Raw genomic sequence first — 14432 nt, 5'->3', positions numbered from 1 at the left:
TCTATCTCTCTCTCTCTCTCTCTCTCTCTCTCTCTCTCTCTCTCTCTCTCTCTGCCCTTCCCTTCTCCCCCTCTCCTCTCACCTTCTTTCTGTCACTCCTGAGCACTCTCCCTCTCCCCTGACTGTATCCCTTTCTCACTTCCCTTTCAACACTTGTCACCTACTTCCTGTCAGGCTGTCCAGAGAACACCACAAGAAGGTCACAACTCTTTTCAGCGTTCCCTTCCTCCTTGTCCTTGTCTGCTGAGGGAGAAGGGAACTTTAATTAGAAAAGTGAAGATGTGTTTTGGGTATGATATCCTCTAAGCAACACTAAGCACCATTTCCCTGCCACTTCCAAGCAATAGTCATAAAAAATAATATATTAATACAGTATATATATATATATATATATATATATATATATATATATATACCCCCCTGTGGGAGAATGCACATACCAGGGTAGTATTTGTAACATTTCAGGGGTGTGACTGCTCACATTGACTAGACAGTGGAGAAGTGCTGGGCTCGTTGCTTGGCACACTGGGGTGTCTGTGTTATTTGCCAGATCAATGCACAACCTGGGCCCATTGCTTTAGATGACTTGTTAATGTGCAGCACTGTGCCGTTGGGCTTCATTGCTCTGTTGTTGGCAGATTTTTATAATCTCTCTTATAGCAGTATCGACCCAAGTGAGTGAAAGAGGAGCTATTGGAGGTTTGAGCGTGTGTGTGTGTTGATGGAGGGGTAGAATTGGCACTGTCTTTTTCTTTAATTGGTGCAAGAACAAGACCCTCTGGGTACTCTATGCGCAGCCTGTCACTATTTGTGTGTGGGTATTGGTGCAGTTAGTTCAGCTTGTCATTGTTGAGACATACAGGCAATCATAAAAAATAAATGCGTACACACAAACACAGTTACAGGGACTGATTATACACCTACATATTCATCATACTCATCATTTTCACTTTTTTACAGATTTTCATTGAAAAATACTTTCATTAAAAACAACTGATTGATTTAAAGTGTTTTACATGGATTTGATGTTCATATGTTGCTTTTGCTGTTTACGTATTAAAAACCACAATGGAAATAGGTTTTTAGTGCTTAGTTGGCTCTATTTCCTGACACCATTAGTGCATCTGAACATTATAGAATAAGAATACGAAAAAATAAGGAGAAAAAAAGAAATAAAATGGGATACAGACTTAATGGTATTTAGGGATGGAACCAAAGAGTATTTCCAATATTGATTAATATATCAATTATTGTCTACATTAATTGGTTGGCCTATGATCTACAGTATATTGATATATCAGTAAATTGCAAAAGTAAATTGAACCAGACAATTCATTGATCATTAAAATAGTTGCTGATTCATTTTTTATCAATCGCTTAATCGATTAATTAACCAATCATTTCAGTTCTAGTTGTATTATCACTGACAAACAAGCTGGCCAGGCATTTTTGTCGTCAAAGAAACTTAACTAAAATCCCTTGCATTCAAAAGTAGTTAGTTTACACTAAACAAGGTTCTGTTGTGACAGCTTAATAATAATCAATACATGCCTACTTGTCCTCTGCAGGGTCACCAGGTATGGAGCCTATTACAGCATGTATTGAGTGAAAGGAGGGTGGATCACACGGCTGACACATATAGACACATAATCATTCACACACACATTCGAAGACCCTCTTGCCATGTGTTTGTGCTGCTAATTGGGTTTTAAAAATATTATTTTCATTTCTGATATTTATTGATCTCTTATTTTCACCAGTTTTTATTTGAAATAATGATTTCCGATTATTTTTGAAAAAAGAAGTAAATAAAGAACCTTTCTTATATGGTAGTTATGATTGAAGATACCCTATCCTCAGTGTGATGCCTCAGCCTAAAGGGCTCTAGCAGCCATGACTGCAGTGCTGCTGCACTGCTGGCTGCGTGCCTAGCTCAGAGAGAGATGAGACCATGATTGGAGGACGGTAAGAGAAAGGGCAACAGACCACCTGCTGCTTGTTCTTTTTACCAGAGTTTGACTGTTTCACAGATACAAACACTTAGAATTACAAAAAAGCTTGCTTTGAGTTCGAGTTCTAACTTCCTCATTGTTAATATAATCAGGCAGCCTTCCAAAAATCTATTTGCGCAGACACATGTTTGCCAACTGGTGTATTTGTTATTGTCTCCCACCCCACTCACCCTTCCAAAGCTAATCTTTGAGAATCTGCAAAAATAATGGTAGAAGAAATGAGTTAGGATTAGACAAAAGGGACAAGACAAACAGAAAACAACAAGCATGATTTTTAGCGGTTTGTCTTTAGAGATGTTCAGCTACACAAAGAGAAAAACAATCTGCTGAGCAGCATAGTTTTTTTCTGCCTTTTGGGTTGATGTAATCTATCCCTTATGCCCCAAATTCTCTTGTCTAGACCAGGACATTTTGTGCAACACCTGCTTCACAGAGTGGACAGAGTGTTGTTTAAGAGCTGTCCTCTCTGACTGAGCTTGGAGTGGCTGTCTCTCTGGCCTTAGAGAGAAGGACACTGACATGATCACAGACATATTAAGGGTCAGACAAAACAAAAAAGCCACAGTTTCTTCTCTGTAATGGAAGCCCTGTTTCAGCTGTTATACAGACATGGGAAGAAAAAAAGTGAAAGCGACAGCAGTGAGTTAGGCCTTCAGCTTATAGGGTTTCCTACGATATGCTGTCTAGACATTGTAATCCCAGAGAGAAGGCTGCGGGTGCCATGAGGACGGAAGGAAGGAAGTGAGGATGGGACACCGATATGGGCTACACTTATTTGCGACTCATCTTCTCATCTTAGAGTTTTATAACAGATCAAACACGAGAATGCCCTGACATCACAGATGTTTCTGGAGTATCTGAACCTCACCATATGTCGTCCTATTGTACATAACGTTCTGTTTTAAAGAAGGTGGACAAGGACATTTTTTTATATTTCAAGCTCATTTGCTGCATATTAGCTACTGTTTCAAATCAATATTTTGTGTATAGTGTAAGGATGCTCAGAAGTCAGGCTCATTCAGTTCCTACATGCATCCCAACAGACCTCTGTTTAATGTTTCTGCCTAATTAGTGAAACTTGATATAGACGTACTGTATGTATTTTTATTCTCAGGGAATGAGGAGTGCTAGTGCTAGATTGTTTATATGAATCAAGTAGAAATAGTCATTATGGGTCAATTCATGTTCTGTTAACTATTATTTGTCTCACTGTAGTCAGAGCTCTCTTTACTATGCGATGTGTGTGTGGGTCTTTGTTGTGTAGTACTTAAACCAAAGGTGACCGTTTGAAACACTCGTGTGATATAGAAACAGGCACACATACATTTTTTATGCCTCTGCGCTGTCGACAGCCGTGGCTGGAGGCATTATGTTTTCAAGTTGTCCATCCGTCCGTCCCATTCTCTTGAATGCAATGTCTCAGGAACACTTTGAGGGAATTTCTTCAAATCTGCCACAAATGTCCACTTGGACTCAAGGATGAACTGATTAGATTTTGGTGGTCAAAGGTCAAGGTCACTGTGACCTCACGTCCATCCCATTCTCGTGAATCTGATATCTTAAGAACTGGAGGGAATTTCATTACATCTGGCACAAGCTTCCACTTGGACTCAAGGATTAACTGATTAAAATTTGAATTAGAATTTATTAAATTCCTTCAAAGTCTTCACTACAAATATTATATGAGTCTGGACAGACATGGATGTAAACTGCAACTTGACTGGTTGGCAGAGGCATACAACAGGGATGAGGTATTTCTAGTTTAAATTAAATAATGTAAAATATTTACAGACATAAATAGGCTACAGGGTAAACAATCCCCTGAGTTATTATTAGCTGTGACCGGATTAGTAAGATTGCATTAATGCCAGAAAGTTGTTGTGTGGTGGGCTGAACTAATAACAAAGATAAAAGCCTGGGTTTAATGTTTTATATCCTCTCATAAAAAGACTGAGCCAATGAAGAGGAAAACAGTGGATTCGGTTCATCAGGTGTGAGAGCAAAGGAGGAAAACTGGGATCCTGAATCAAGATACACAGGCTGTCATGCAACGACAACAAACCTTTTACAGTAGATAAATGTAGGTGCACATGACACCTATCTCAAGCTGGTTTTAAGTTTCCTCAAGCACATTTTCACTGTATTATGAAACGAAGGAAAACCGAGCTTCCAGAGAGAAAGACCAGACATAGAGCAATTAAGCCTTCAGATTAAAAGCTAAAAACATAGTATTTGTCACTTAGAGGGGAAAAAAGCTTAGTACCATTAAGTTCCACAACATAAGAGAATCAATATATCCTTAGAGAACAGTACAGTCTAAACATTTATAGATGAGTATACCACATGCAAAGTATGTAATTTTCTGCAAATTGCTCCTTAGATATATTATTTAATTTCACTTTGGTACTCTGTTTTTCAAAGTTGCAACTATGTTCGCTAATAAGGGTTTTATTTTTAGTTTATGACTAGATCTTCCTCTCTCTAATTAGCAGTTAATTACTAGACATCCTGCTTTGCCCGCCTACAAATAAATTCTGTTGCAAGCTGTATGAAGACCGCTGTCTCACCCCCTCCACAATAACAGCACAGCACACCATCAGTCGGCTATTTTTTTCACATGCATCTGTAGAGAACAATCCTCAAGAGTCTTATCCTTGTGATGTTCTGACCTATAACCAATGGCAAATAATAGTGAGATGCATCAGGGTCAAACCAGGCACAATGATACAATCTCTTTAAGTATTCACTCTGCTATCTATCTCTAATACTGAGGTGCACTGCAGGTGTAGCATGTGTGTGTTCGCATGACTGTGTGTGTGTGTGTGTGTAACCAGCAGTTTCAACTGATCCCCCATTTGCCATCACATACTTTGTGTCTATTTCTATGCTTAGTTTTCACTGAAATCACTTGAATCCCCTCAATTCTCTTGTCTACAGTGAAGTTTGATGACTGCATGGGGAATGAGGCGGTGGCTTTCCAAAGCAGTGACCCCAGCTTCAGCGTGCGGACAGATGGATCCATCTTTGCCCAGCGAGAGGGAGCCAGCCTAGACGAACCAGTCCAGTTTAAACTGACAGCAAGCGGTCCACACACACATGTCTGGGAGACTGTGGTCCAACTGGCACTGATTGACCTACCTTCACCACAACAAAATGAAAATGAGGTGAGTTATGCACTTACTGAGTACGAGCACAGACACTCAAATAACATGCTTCAAGTTTCAATTATCATCCCAGAGTTTCTTCTTCCTATCACATTTTCTCCAGTGGTCTGGTGATAGTAACAGCCAAGAATCAGGTCAAAACTCCTTGGGGTTTTAGAAAGAGCTAGAGAGCGAGGGATTGGGTATAAAGAAGTAGCAGCAGCACATGGTTAAAAGTGATAGAATCACACTGCCACAGGGGGAGAGTATGATTCCCCTCAGCCATAAGCTGTTATTGGAAAACATCCTGTGCCTTGGATACCCCAGGGGTCCTTGACTTTTCCTCCTCTATTTAAAAGCTGTCAGAGGTCATGCGAGGACTGCAGCCTGAGCTCAACTGTCGCCATGACTACAGAGCCACCACAAGGCCAGATCTGATAGTTAGTATCAGCATGAGTGTTAATCATATTAGGTAACAACAACAAACATAATTAAGGACCCTTGTTCATTAACACAGTGCAATTGTAGACATCTCATAGAGGAGATGGGTCAGGAAGTTCCTGACAAGATCAAAACCAGCTGAGTCGGATGTGTCACTTAATAGACATAATGACTAACAAGAAACCTTAGTCTTGATGGGCAAACTTGATTTCTGGCAGGAACCAGCTATCAATTCCTTGGCCATAGAAACTTGCTGAAATTTTGTAGCAGCTTAAGATTGTGTTTGAAATAAACTGATAAAAATAATGCTTAAAGCAAAGGGTAAAGGGTGGCTCATAGTGATGAACCAACAGGTAATTGTCACCCGACTATGTAATCCCACTTGGTTCCACAGAGTATTGTAGCTTCTTTTCATCTCATTTTGATTTTGTGGCCCACAACTTAACTGTTTTGATTCGGTCCCACCGCTCTCGTCTTTTTGGGCTGTAGCGGGCAGCTGAATTCAGCAAAAAATCCACTGTGTGATATCTGCCCAGCACCAAATGGCAAACAGACAAAGTTAGCAAATACCTGGCAAATGTAGTCAAGCATTTAGGAGCTAAGGAGCCAGATATTTCCCTCAGGAGTTGGTGGAAACTAAAATAGAGCTAAATGGAAAGTGAATGTTGGACTTACATTCATCAGGTGGACAAAAACACAACTTATAAGGGGAGCTAATATGTCTGTCTTGTGTTGTGACCAAAAATCTGTTACTGTTACTGCAGACAAACATCCTTTTGTCTAATGTTACTAGTTAGGGTATTGAACAAAGTCTATGCTCTCACGATTTGAATGTGGATTTTTTCCCACAACCAGTTCATGAATTAAGATGCACATTTTGGGACTGAATTAAACTGACCTTAATTTGCTTTGCCCACTTGTTTTATTTCAGGGTGATCTGATTCAAAAGTGGTCATTTAATTATAATACCAAGCATATACAAACACACCCACACACACAAATCACTGTTGCAGATATATAAACAGAGAGCTCTTGACAGCATTTTAGAAGGACCTCAAAACTTCTCTGGTTGGTTAGTTTGAATGACTGGAAATATTTGACTTTTCCAAGTGGATTAACTTCTTTTAGAACTTTGATTTTGAGAGCCCACACTTAAAACTATTTAAAACCAGAAAATAAATAGTTTTCAGCTGGATTTTTTTGGAATGTGTTTGCCCAGAAAACAGAAGAGATGGCACAAAGTCAGTCCTCGACTCATAGAGACAAATAGAGAGGCGGAGTGGGACATCGGCCAACAAAGGATCTATTAGTGGGAGTGGGTGTAGAGATGAGTATGTTGTTCTGGCTCTGAATAGTTTGGCCTTCATTCTCGCACTTCCGTAGCTCACACTGGTTAGCATGGTGTGAGCTTCACTATTAAATACAAGGTGTTAAAGGTCAAATGACTGGCTATTCTACTTCAGTTTCCAGTGAGTCAATTAATAGAAGATCCTGAGGTGCCATGAAGAGACAAACAATGAGAGAGCTTAACAGGGTCAGAGGTCAGAAATACGTTACACATTGGAACAAACATGTATGCAGCGAGAGCAGGAGCAGAAAGCAGGGCGCTGAAACAAAATGTGATGTTTCATTATGGAAATGGCGCTTTGTGGCGTGCTCTGTTGAATAATAACTTCCAGATGTCTGGGTAGCCAGGGGCTGGCTGATATCAAAGCGTGCAGGGTTTTGGGGAGGCACTGGCGTGGAGGGGAAGAGCTGGGACCACCGCCAGCTGGCTAAGGCTGAAGGCACCAGGGCTGGGGGGCCGCATCCATTTCACACTCAGTGACTCCTGTTCACATAGCATTAGGGTGTGTAAGCATGTGAGTCTGGTATGTGTGCTAGAATGATACTTGTTTGTATTTTTTGGGTGGATATATTATGTCGGATCAAGTGTGAATTATGCTAATTTTGCAATGAATTTGCATCACTGTGTATGGTCTATGAGAGGTTGTATCTTTGTTTAGGGCATACGGTGTCTTAGGTTTGAAACATATAGGTTGACTATAGACATGCAGGACTGCTTGTCAGAAAGTGTGAGCCCCCATCAATAGGATCGAGGGAAATAACTCAACCTTTAAATCTTTGGAATCTGTGAAGCTGCTGTTAGAAATTCTGATATCTGACTCCAGTTTGCTTCGGCGTTTGAGTAAGTGCAGAGATATCTCCGCTTAACCTGTTTCTTTTTTAAATCAATTTCATCACCTTACTGTACTTTTTCTGTTTCTGTGTGAGTATGAATAAGAAAGAGTGCATGGTTTGATTAGAATTACACCGTGGCCAGAGAAAAGCCCATTTAAGCCTCTTGCAGCAGTGATGGGCACAGCTCTTTCTCTAGCTCTCCGTGTCTCCTTCTCTGTTTTTTTTCCTCTACATCTTTTTCTCTCTACATCTCTCCTCAGGGAACTCACTAGTACCTGTTAGCATGTGTAGATAAAAGGATCTGGAGCATGACTTATTTAGGCAAGGGAGGGGTGGGGGGTCACATCTGCTTCTGACAAGCCTTCTCGTCATCCCTCTCATTCCATCCCAAACATGTCTCGCTCCACCTCTGCCGCCCCTCACCGCACTGGTGGGATGTGGGGCATCCATACCCTGCAGTCAACCCCACTAAGCCTTCCTCTCTATGAAGAAAAAGAATACATTTGTCCAGACCCGGCTCACATCTGTCTCATCCCGCTCTGCTGACAAACCCTGTTTGCGCACACAGGCATGTTGCGCTTGGCAGGGGTTGGTCTCCTGAATATGGACTGAATGCAAAGGATCATGTGTATGTTTCAGTGAACTTGTCATACAGTAGACCGAACATGGAATATGGCAACATGTGTGTTTGAATGGCTAGTCTATCTCCTGTACAGACTGGTAACACAGTAAGCGAAAGAGGATAGGGTGAGTGCTGGTGCTTTTTGGACTGTGAGCATGAGAACAAGCTGCTCAGGCTCACAGTCCAAAAAGAGCATGATCAATTTTTTTCTGTTTCAGGGGTTATAGCTCCCCTAGTGTTCAAATGTGGATGAGGATGTGCTGCTTTCCCTCAACCAGTAACTACAGACAGAGATAATTTATACATTTGCATTTTTGCATTTTACTGCTATTTCCAAAGTTTTGGCAAACATCCATATTTAAAGGACAGGTTCACAATTTTTCAAGGCTGTCTTAAAACAACAGTCGGGTGCCCATATAAACACTGAAAGAGGTTTTCCTTGCTGTAATCATTCTTCCTGTTCATACTGGCTATTAAAAGATCCCCTTCTAATGTGCTTTTAATGTAAGTGAAATTCACAGTCATTTTGTGCAAAAAAGCATTTAATATATTATCTGAAGCTTTTATACAACCAGCATAGTGGTTGCCCAATATAGTCCTCCCTATAGTGTAGGGCAGCTGTCATAGGGCTATAAAAAGTACCTGAGCCCGTATTTCACTGATGTGGTGGAGTGGAAGGAGTGATTTGGTGGAAATGAGACAGTGAGTTGAAGAGAAAGTATTAGAAGAGGAGGACAACATGGAGGAAATGGAAGAAAGGCCTTTGTGACTACTTTCATGCAAAGGCGACACCACCTTCCCCACATGCCAGCCACAGCAGCACAGTGGTCTGAATCTTGCCCTGATCAATCTGCCCCTGCCCTGAAAATCTGCAATCCAGTTGTTTTGTTTGAATAAATAATACACTCAATGCAGAGTTGATTGTGTACAACTGGTAGAAAAGGAGGGCGTGTGGTTTGCAGGCAGTGTTGATTGATGGTTTTAATGGTTATAATGAAACCTGCCATTCAAAAATGTTGTTGCACCCTTTACTTTCAATATATTTAATATAATTAATTATGACTGTTATGTTTTACTGTTTTAGATAACATGAGATCATAATACAGTGTGATTGTTAAAGTATTTTTTCTAAAACCAAAAAGTTTCAGACCTAAAGAAAACATTCTCTCTGCTTTCTGAAACATTAATGAACAATTATTCACCCATTTATTAATGACTGATAAGATACATGTGGATGAAAATTATATTTGTGGTTCAAAATTTAGTATAGGGACTAATTATAAAGGGATAGTTGAGCCGGGTCAAAAACGACCCACTCCATACTGTGAAGGGTCAGAATATGAACAGTATGTAAGGGTTAAAAGATTCTTGTCCATGTTAGGTTAAAGGTTGATATTGAAAGTTCCTTCTTGAAATCTTGGTTTGATAAACTAACAATAGGTTTTATAAATTAATTTTATGAACTGCTCTCCATCATCGTGCCATAATACAAAAAGAGTTTAGGTGACTTTAACATCCATTGTGTGCTAACAATATTTTAGCCATAGAGTTTTTAAAGCTTGATACAGACAATAAGGGCCATACTCCATTTTAATACTTAGGTCCATAATGCAGTCAATAATAATACAGACCTGTCCTATTCTCACATTTTTAATTCCACTTCAGCTGCTAAATTTTGTGATGCTTTTACCTCCTCTGACATAGATTTTGTCTCTTCATTGAGTATTAATGATGCCATTACTATTTTTCAATTCAACATGTAATATTCTGGACTCTGTGGCTCCCTCAAGAGCTAGAAAACCGAAAACTACATCTCAGTGCTCAGTACCAATGACATCAGATCTCAGAAGCAGATGTCATAGGACTGAATGAAAATGGAGGGGTTCTGTACAGCCTGTAGACTTGCAGACTTTGAGAGACCTAATGAAGACCTTTAATCAAGCAATGAAAATGGCCAGAGAAAAGTATTATAATGACCTCATTATTAATAAACGGAGATCTAACCCCAGACTCCTCTTCAACATTGTAAGTCATACATCAAGTCTACCCCCTGCTGTTATTGAACCATTAATTGACAAATGTGAACAATTTCAATATTTTTTCTCTGACAAAATCAAAAACATCAGAAGCAATATTTCATTTGTTGCCCAGACTGTCACTGAACCCTCTCATCCTAGCACCAACTGTACTTTAACTTCCTTTGATAAACTAACAATTGAAAATGTAATCGAGACCATTGTCAAAATGAAGAACTCCACTAGCTCTCTTGATATCATTCCTACCCACTTTCTTAAAGAACCCCTTGTCATAACCTGTCCATTTCTGGTGGATTTATTCAACTCCTTACTCTCATCTGGCACTGTTCCTGATTGTTTTAAAGCAGCAGTAGTACAACCTCTCCGTAAAAAACCCACACTAGGCTCAGATATTCTTGATAATTTCTGGCCAATCTCAAAACTGCCAGTCCTTGCAAAGGTCTTATATAGATAATTTCTTTCATGAACAGTAATGGTCTCTTTGAGAAATTTCAGCAGTGTTTTAGGGCAAGTTATAGCAAAAAGAAACTGCACTCCTTAGGGTTCAAAGTGATCTCTTAGCAGCCGACTGTGCTCAACATACTCTATTACTCCTGATCTGTCTGTGGCTTTTTACACTGTTGATCATAGTATTTTAATTGAACGTTTTAACATTTGGTGGGCATTTCAGGTGCTCATATCTCCCAAGAAGGTCATTCTGTGTGGAAATTGGAATTTATCAGCTTCAGTACCACTAAAATATGGAGATCCACAGAGATCCGTTCTTGGGCCCTTACTATTTTCCATTTACATGCTACCACTTGGTCATATTATGTAAAAACACAATATCAGTTACCATTTCTATACCGATGATACACAATTATATATCTCCTTTGACACACATTTAAAGCTGCTATAATTAAAAATGCCCTCCAGACATGTTTTAAGACATAAAAAATACTCTGCTTTGAATAGTAATTTTTCTGTTTATGGCTTTTTGATCAAAAAACAAACAAAAAAAAACTTCATCAGTGTCTTTTACAGATGCAGTAGGCAACTGTTTTTAGCAAAAAAAAACTCTGATTAACCCACTGTACACTACCTTCCCAGCCCCAAACATCATAATGACAAGGTTAGTGATAAGCTGGTTAACATAATGGAGCATTTAGCAGCTAAAGCACCAGATATTTCCCTCAGGAGTAGGTGGAGAGCTAAACAAAGCTAAAGGAGGGGTAAGCATGGGCGTACATTCATCTTATTTGCTGTGTGTCTGCTGCATGTGTAAATAACCAATTCAATTGTATGCTAACAAGTTTGCCATATGAACCTAAAATGTGCTAATATGTCAGCATTGTGTTTACAGCTTGCTTCTGCTGCCCCTAGTGGCCAAAAGGTTAGGCTAACATTTAAAATTGCAGCCATTTGTGCGTATAAATTTTGTAGGCTTTAGAATCAAGATTGTTCCAACCCTCATGCCCAGCAAATCCCGTCTTTCTTTCAGCTTAATGCCAAAATATGATCTCCTCTACTACCACAATCCTTTATCCCACCTCTTCTTCCCTGTTAAGGGCTCTGGATTGTACATGTCTCAAATGTACCGCTTGGTTGATGAAACTGAACATGACACCTCCACCCATGCCCCATCACACCTCACACCCCTACCTACCCACACATACACATACACATACACACCATATGCCAGGTTGCTTGACACATTTCCTTTAAAGCAGCCTTAAAAGCTTTTCTCCTGGGCGTCCATCTAATGAAGTCAGCTTTGAAAGCATTGTTTCTGCTGGCAGATACAAGCCAGCCCTCTGAGGGACCTTGACCAGGCAAGAACAAACAGAGAGAGAGACAAAGAGAACTTTTTATAGACTACATTGTACAGGACCCTCAACTTTCAATATGTGCCAGAAGCCAATGCCATCTTCCAACACGATAGCCTGCTCCTGTGTTGCATTTTATTTTTATTCTCAAATGTCAACTGCTGGGGAGGAACTGTAAGGCAACATATTGCACAGAAGTAATATAAAATGAAAAATTGGAAGAGGTATTAAAAATTCTAGCCTCTTTATATGTAAATGTATGGTGATTGAACCTCTTTCTCTTATTCTCATGAATTCACGAGCCTAGATTTTTCTTGTACTCTGACATGAACACCCACCCACCCACACACACACACACATACACACACATACATACATTCAGAAATGGAGTATCCACATATATATTTTCCACTCCACTCTCTGCCTGCACTGTTGTCTTTACTGTAATGGAACTGAACAGTATTATGACCTCTGGTGAGTGGTTTTAAATTGTTTTGTTTTTTCCCCATACCCCGTCTAGCATTGTCACCCATTTTCTTTCTATATAACAGTACAGTGAAGGTGTACAGTTACATCCCTACCAGAGGCCTCAGTTTAAGCACTGCCCTTATTTACTGTAGCATTTCATTAAAAACACTTGTACAGTTTAAAGATATTTGTTACTTGATTCCGGCCATAAAAATGAGAATATCATTGGTTCCAGTGCATTGATTTTGGTACTTAAAAAAATACTCTTTTAAAGCAAGGGTTTTCAAATTGTGAGTCTGTGAGGACCTTAACAGAACAAAGTCGAGACAGCTGCATTTACCAATTATTCTTTCGTCTTACTTCCATTTAGGGGATAATCATGCTCTAAGTTAGAGATTTGACAGAGTTATGCCTCCAAGGAGTGTGATTTTTGACATACAGTACTGTATATTACAGCAATTAGGTTAAAGTAGCTCAATTGCCTGTTGCTGTTTCACTCCACTGCTGCTACCGCAACTGCTAACTGGGTCAGTGAGCCAAATCACTGGGCCAAACACTATAAGTAACCTCTCGATGTTTTCAGAACATTGACATGCACCTGTCTCTTTCACCTCATGTAGAATATTTGCCAAATCCTCTCTCTTTAAGGAATGGTTTGACATTTTGGGAAATATGCTTATTTTCTTCCTTGCCAAGAGTTAGATGTGAGGATTGATACCACTCTCATATCTCTTAAATATTAAGCTGGATCCGGGAAACGGTTATCTTAACTTTAAAGAATGGAAACAGTCTGGCTCTGTCCAAAGGTAAAAAATGTTCTCACTGACTATCATGTTTTGTGGTTGGTGTAATCCATACAAAAACTGAAGTGTTAAAATGACAGGTTTTGGTTTACGGGGGTTTATGTGCCAGACTATTTCTTGGCTGGGAGCAGTGACTTCCTAGAGTCTGGTCCTCTGGTTGCCTGCCAACCTCACAGTGATGACAAGACTCCAGGAACAGACAGACATGAGAGTGGTATCGATCTTGTCATCTAACTCTCGGCAAAAGATTGAATAAGCCTATTTCCCAAAATGTCAAACTATTCCTTTAACTAGGCTAGCACAGGGCTGAACTTAAACAAATGCACGGTAATCACAAATTGAAAATGTATGGGCACAATTAACTAACTGTTAGGATTGATAACATTATTTTGGTAAAGATTTCACCTATGTGTACATTAGCCACCATATTTAGGTGAAAGGCTGTGCTGCTGTTCTACCTGCTGATGCACCATCAGCCAAACACAGCACAGTGCTCGAGGAATCACAGTTATTGAGACAAGCTGTCAGGACCCACTGACTGGGAGAAAAACAATAACATTGCAAGAGAAGGGCAGGGGGGAAGCACGGGAGCAAGGGATAGCTCAGAGGAACGTGATTGAGACAGAGAGTGCAACTCTGTCTCAGCAATGATGGTTGTGACTCAGTTCTTGACATGTTTTTACTACCTTGTAACCTTGAGATATGTTGGTAAACTTGCTGTAGAAAAATTCTCCATATTGTCAATTTAATATAACCTTTAGATCGCTTATGTACAACACATCTAATATGGCCCTTGGGACACTAAACATGTGGTGTAGTTGTTAAAATGTAAGCCTTGAGATGATGGACTCTATATGACCTTGACAGAGAAGTGTTGACATGTGTAATGTACTTGAACATAAGAAGCAACATGCTGTATCT

At 39.8% G+C, this 14432-nt stretch overlaps 1 protein-coding gene across 2 annotated transcripts in view; it reads left to right on the top strand.

The window, feature by feature from the left end:
- Window positions 1-14432, top strand: part of LOC122982831 (cadherin-4-like) — a 252166-nt gene that overhangs the window by 165342 nt on the left and 72392 nt on the right. For both annotated transcript variants that reach the window (XM_044352407.1, XM_044352406.1), the window contains one exon: window positions 4950-5176. In XM_044352407.1, coding sequence (XP_044208342.1) covers window positions 4950-5176 — 227 coding nt within the window. The remainder of the gene's footprint in view (window positions 1-4949; window positions 5177-14432) is intronic.

This window comes from Thunnus albacares, chromosome 5 (genome assembly GCF_914725855.1).
Source record: "Thunnus albacares chromosome 5, fThuAlb1.1, whole genome shotgun sequence".
In the NCBI taxonomy this organism is placed as follows: domain Eukaryota; kingdom Metazoa; phylum Chordata; class Actinopteri; order Scombriformes; family Scombridae; genus Thunnus; species Thunnus albacares.
The sequence above is the reverse complement of the archived record's forward strand: the minus strand, read 5'-3'. Positions and strand labels throughout refer to the sequence as shown.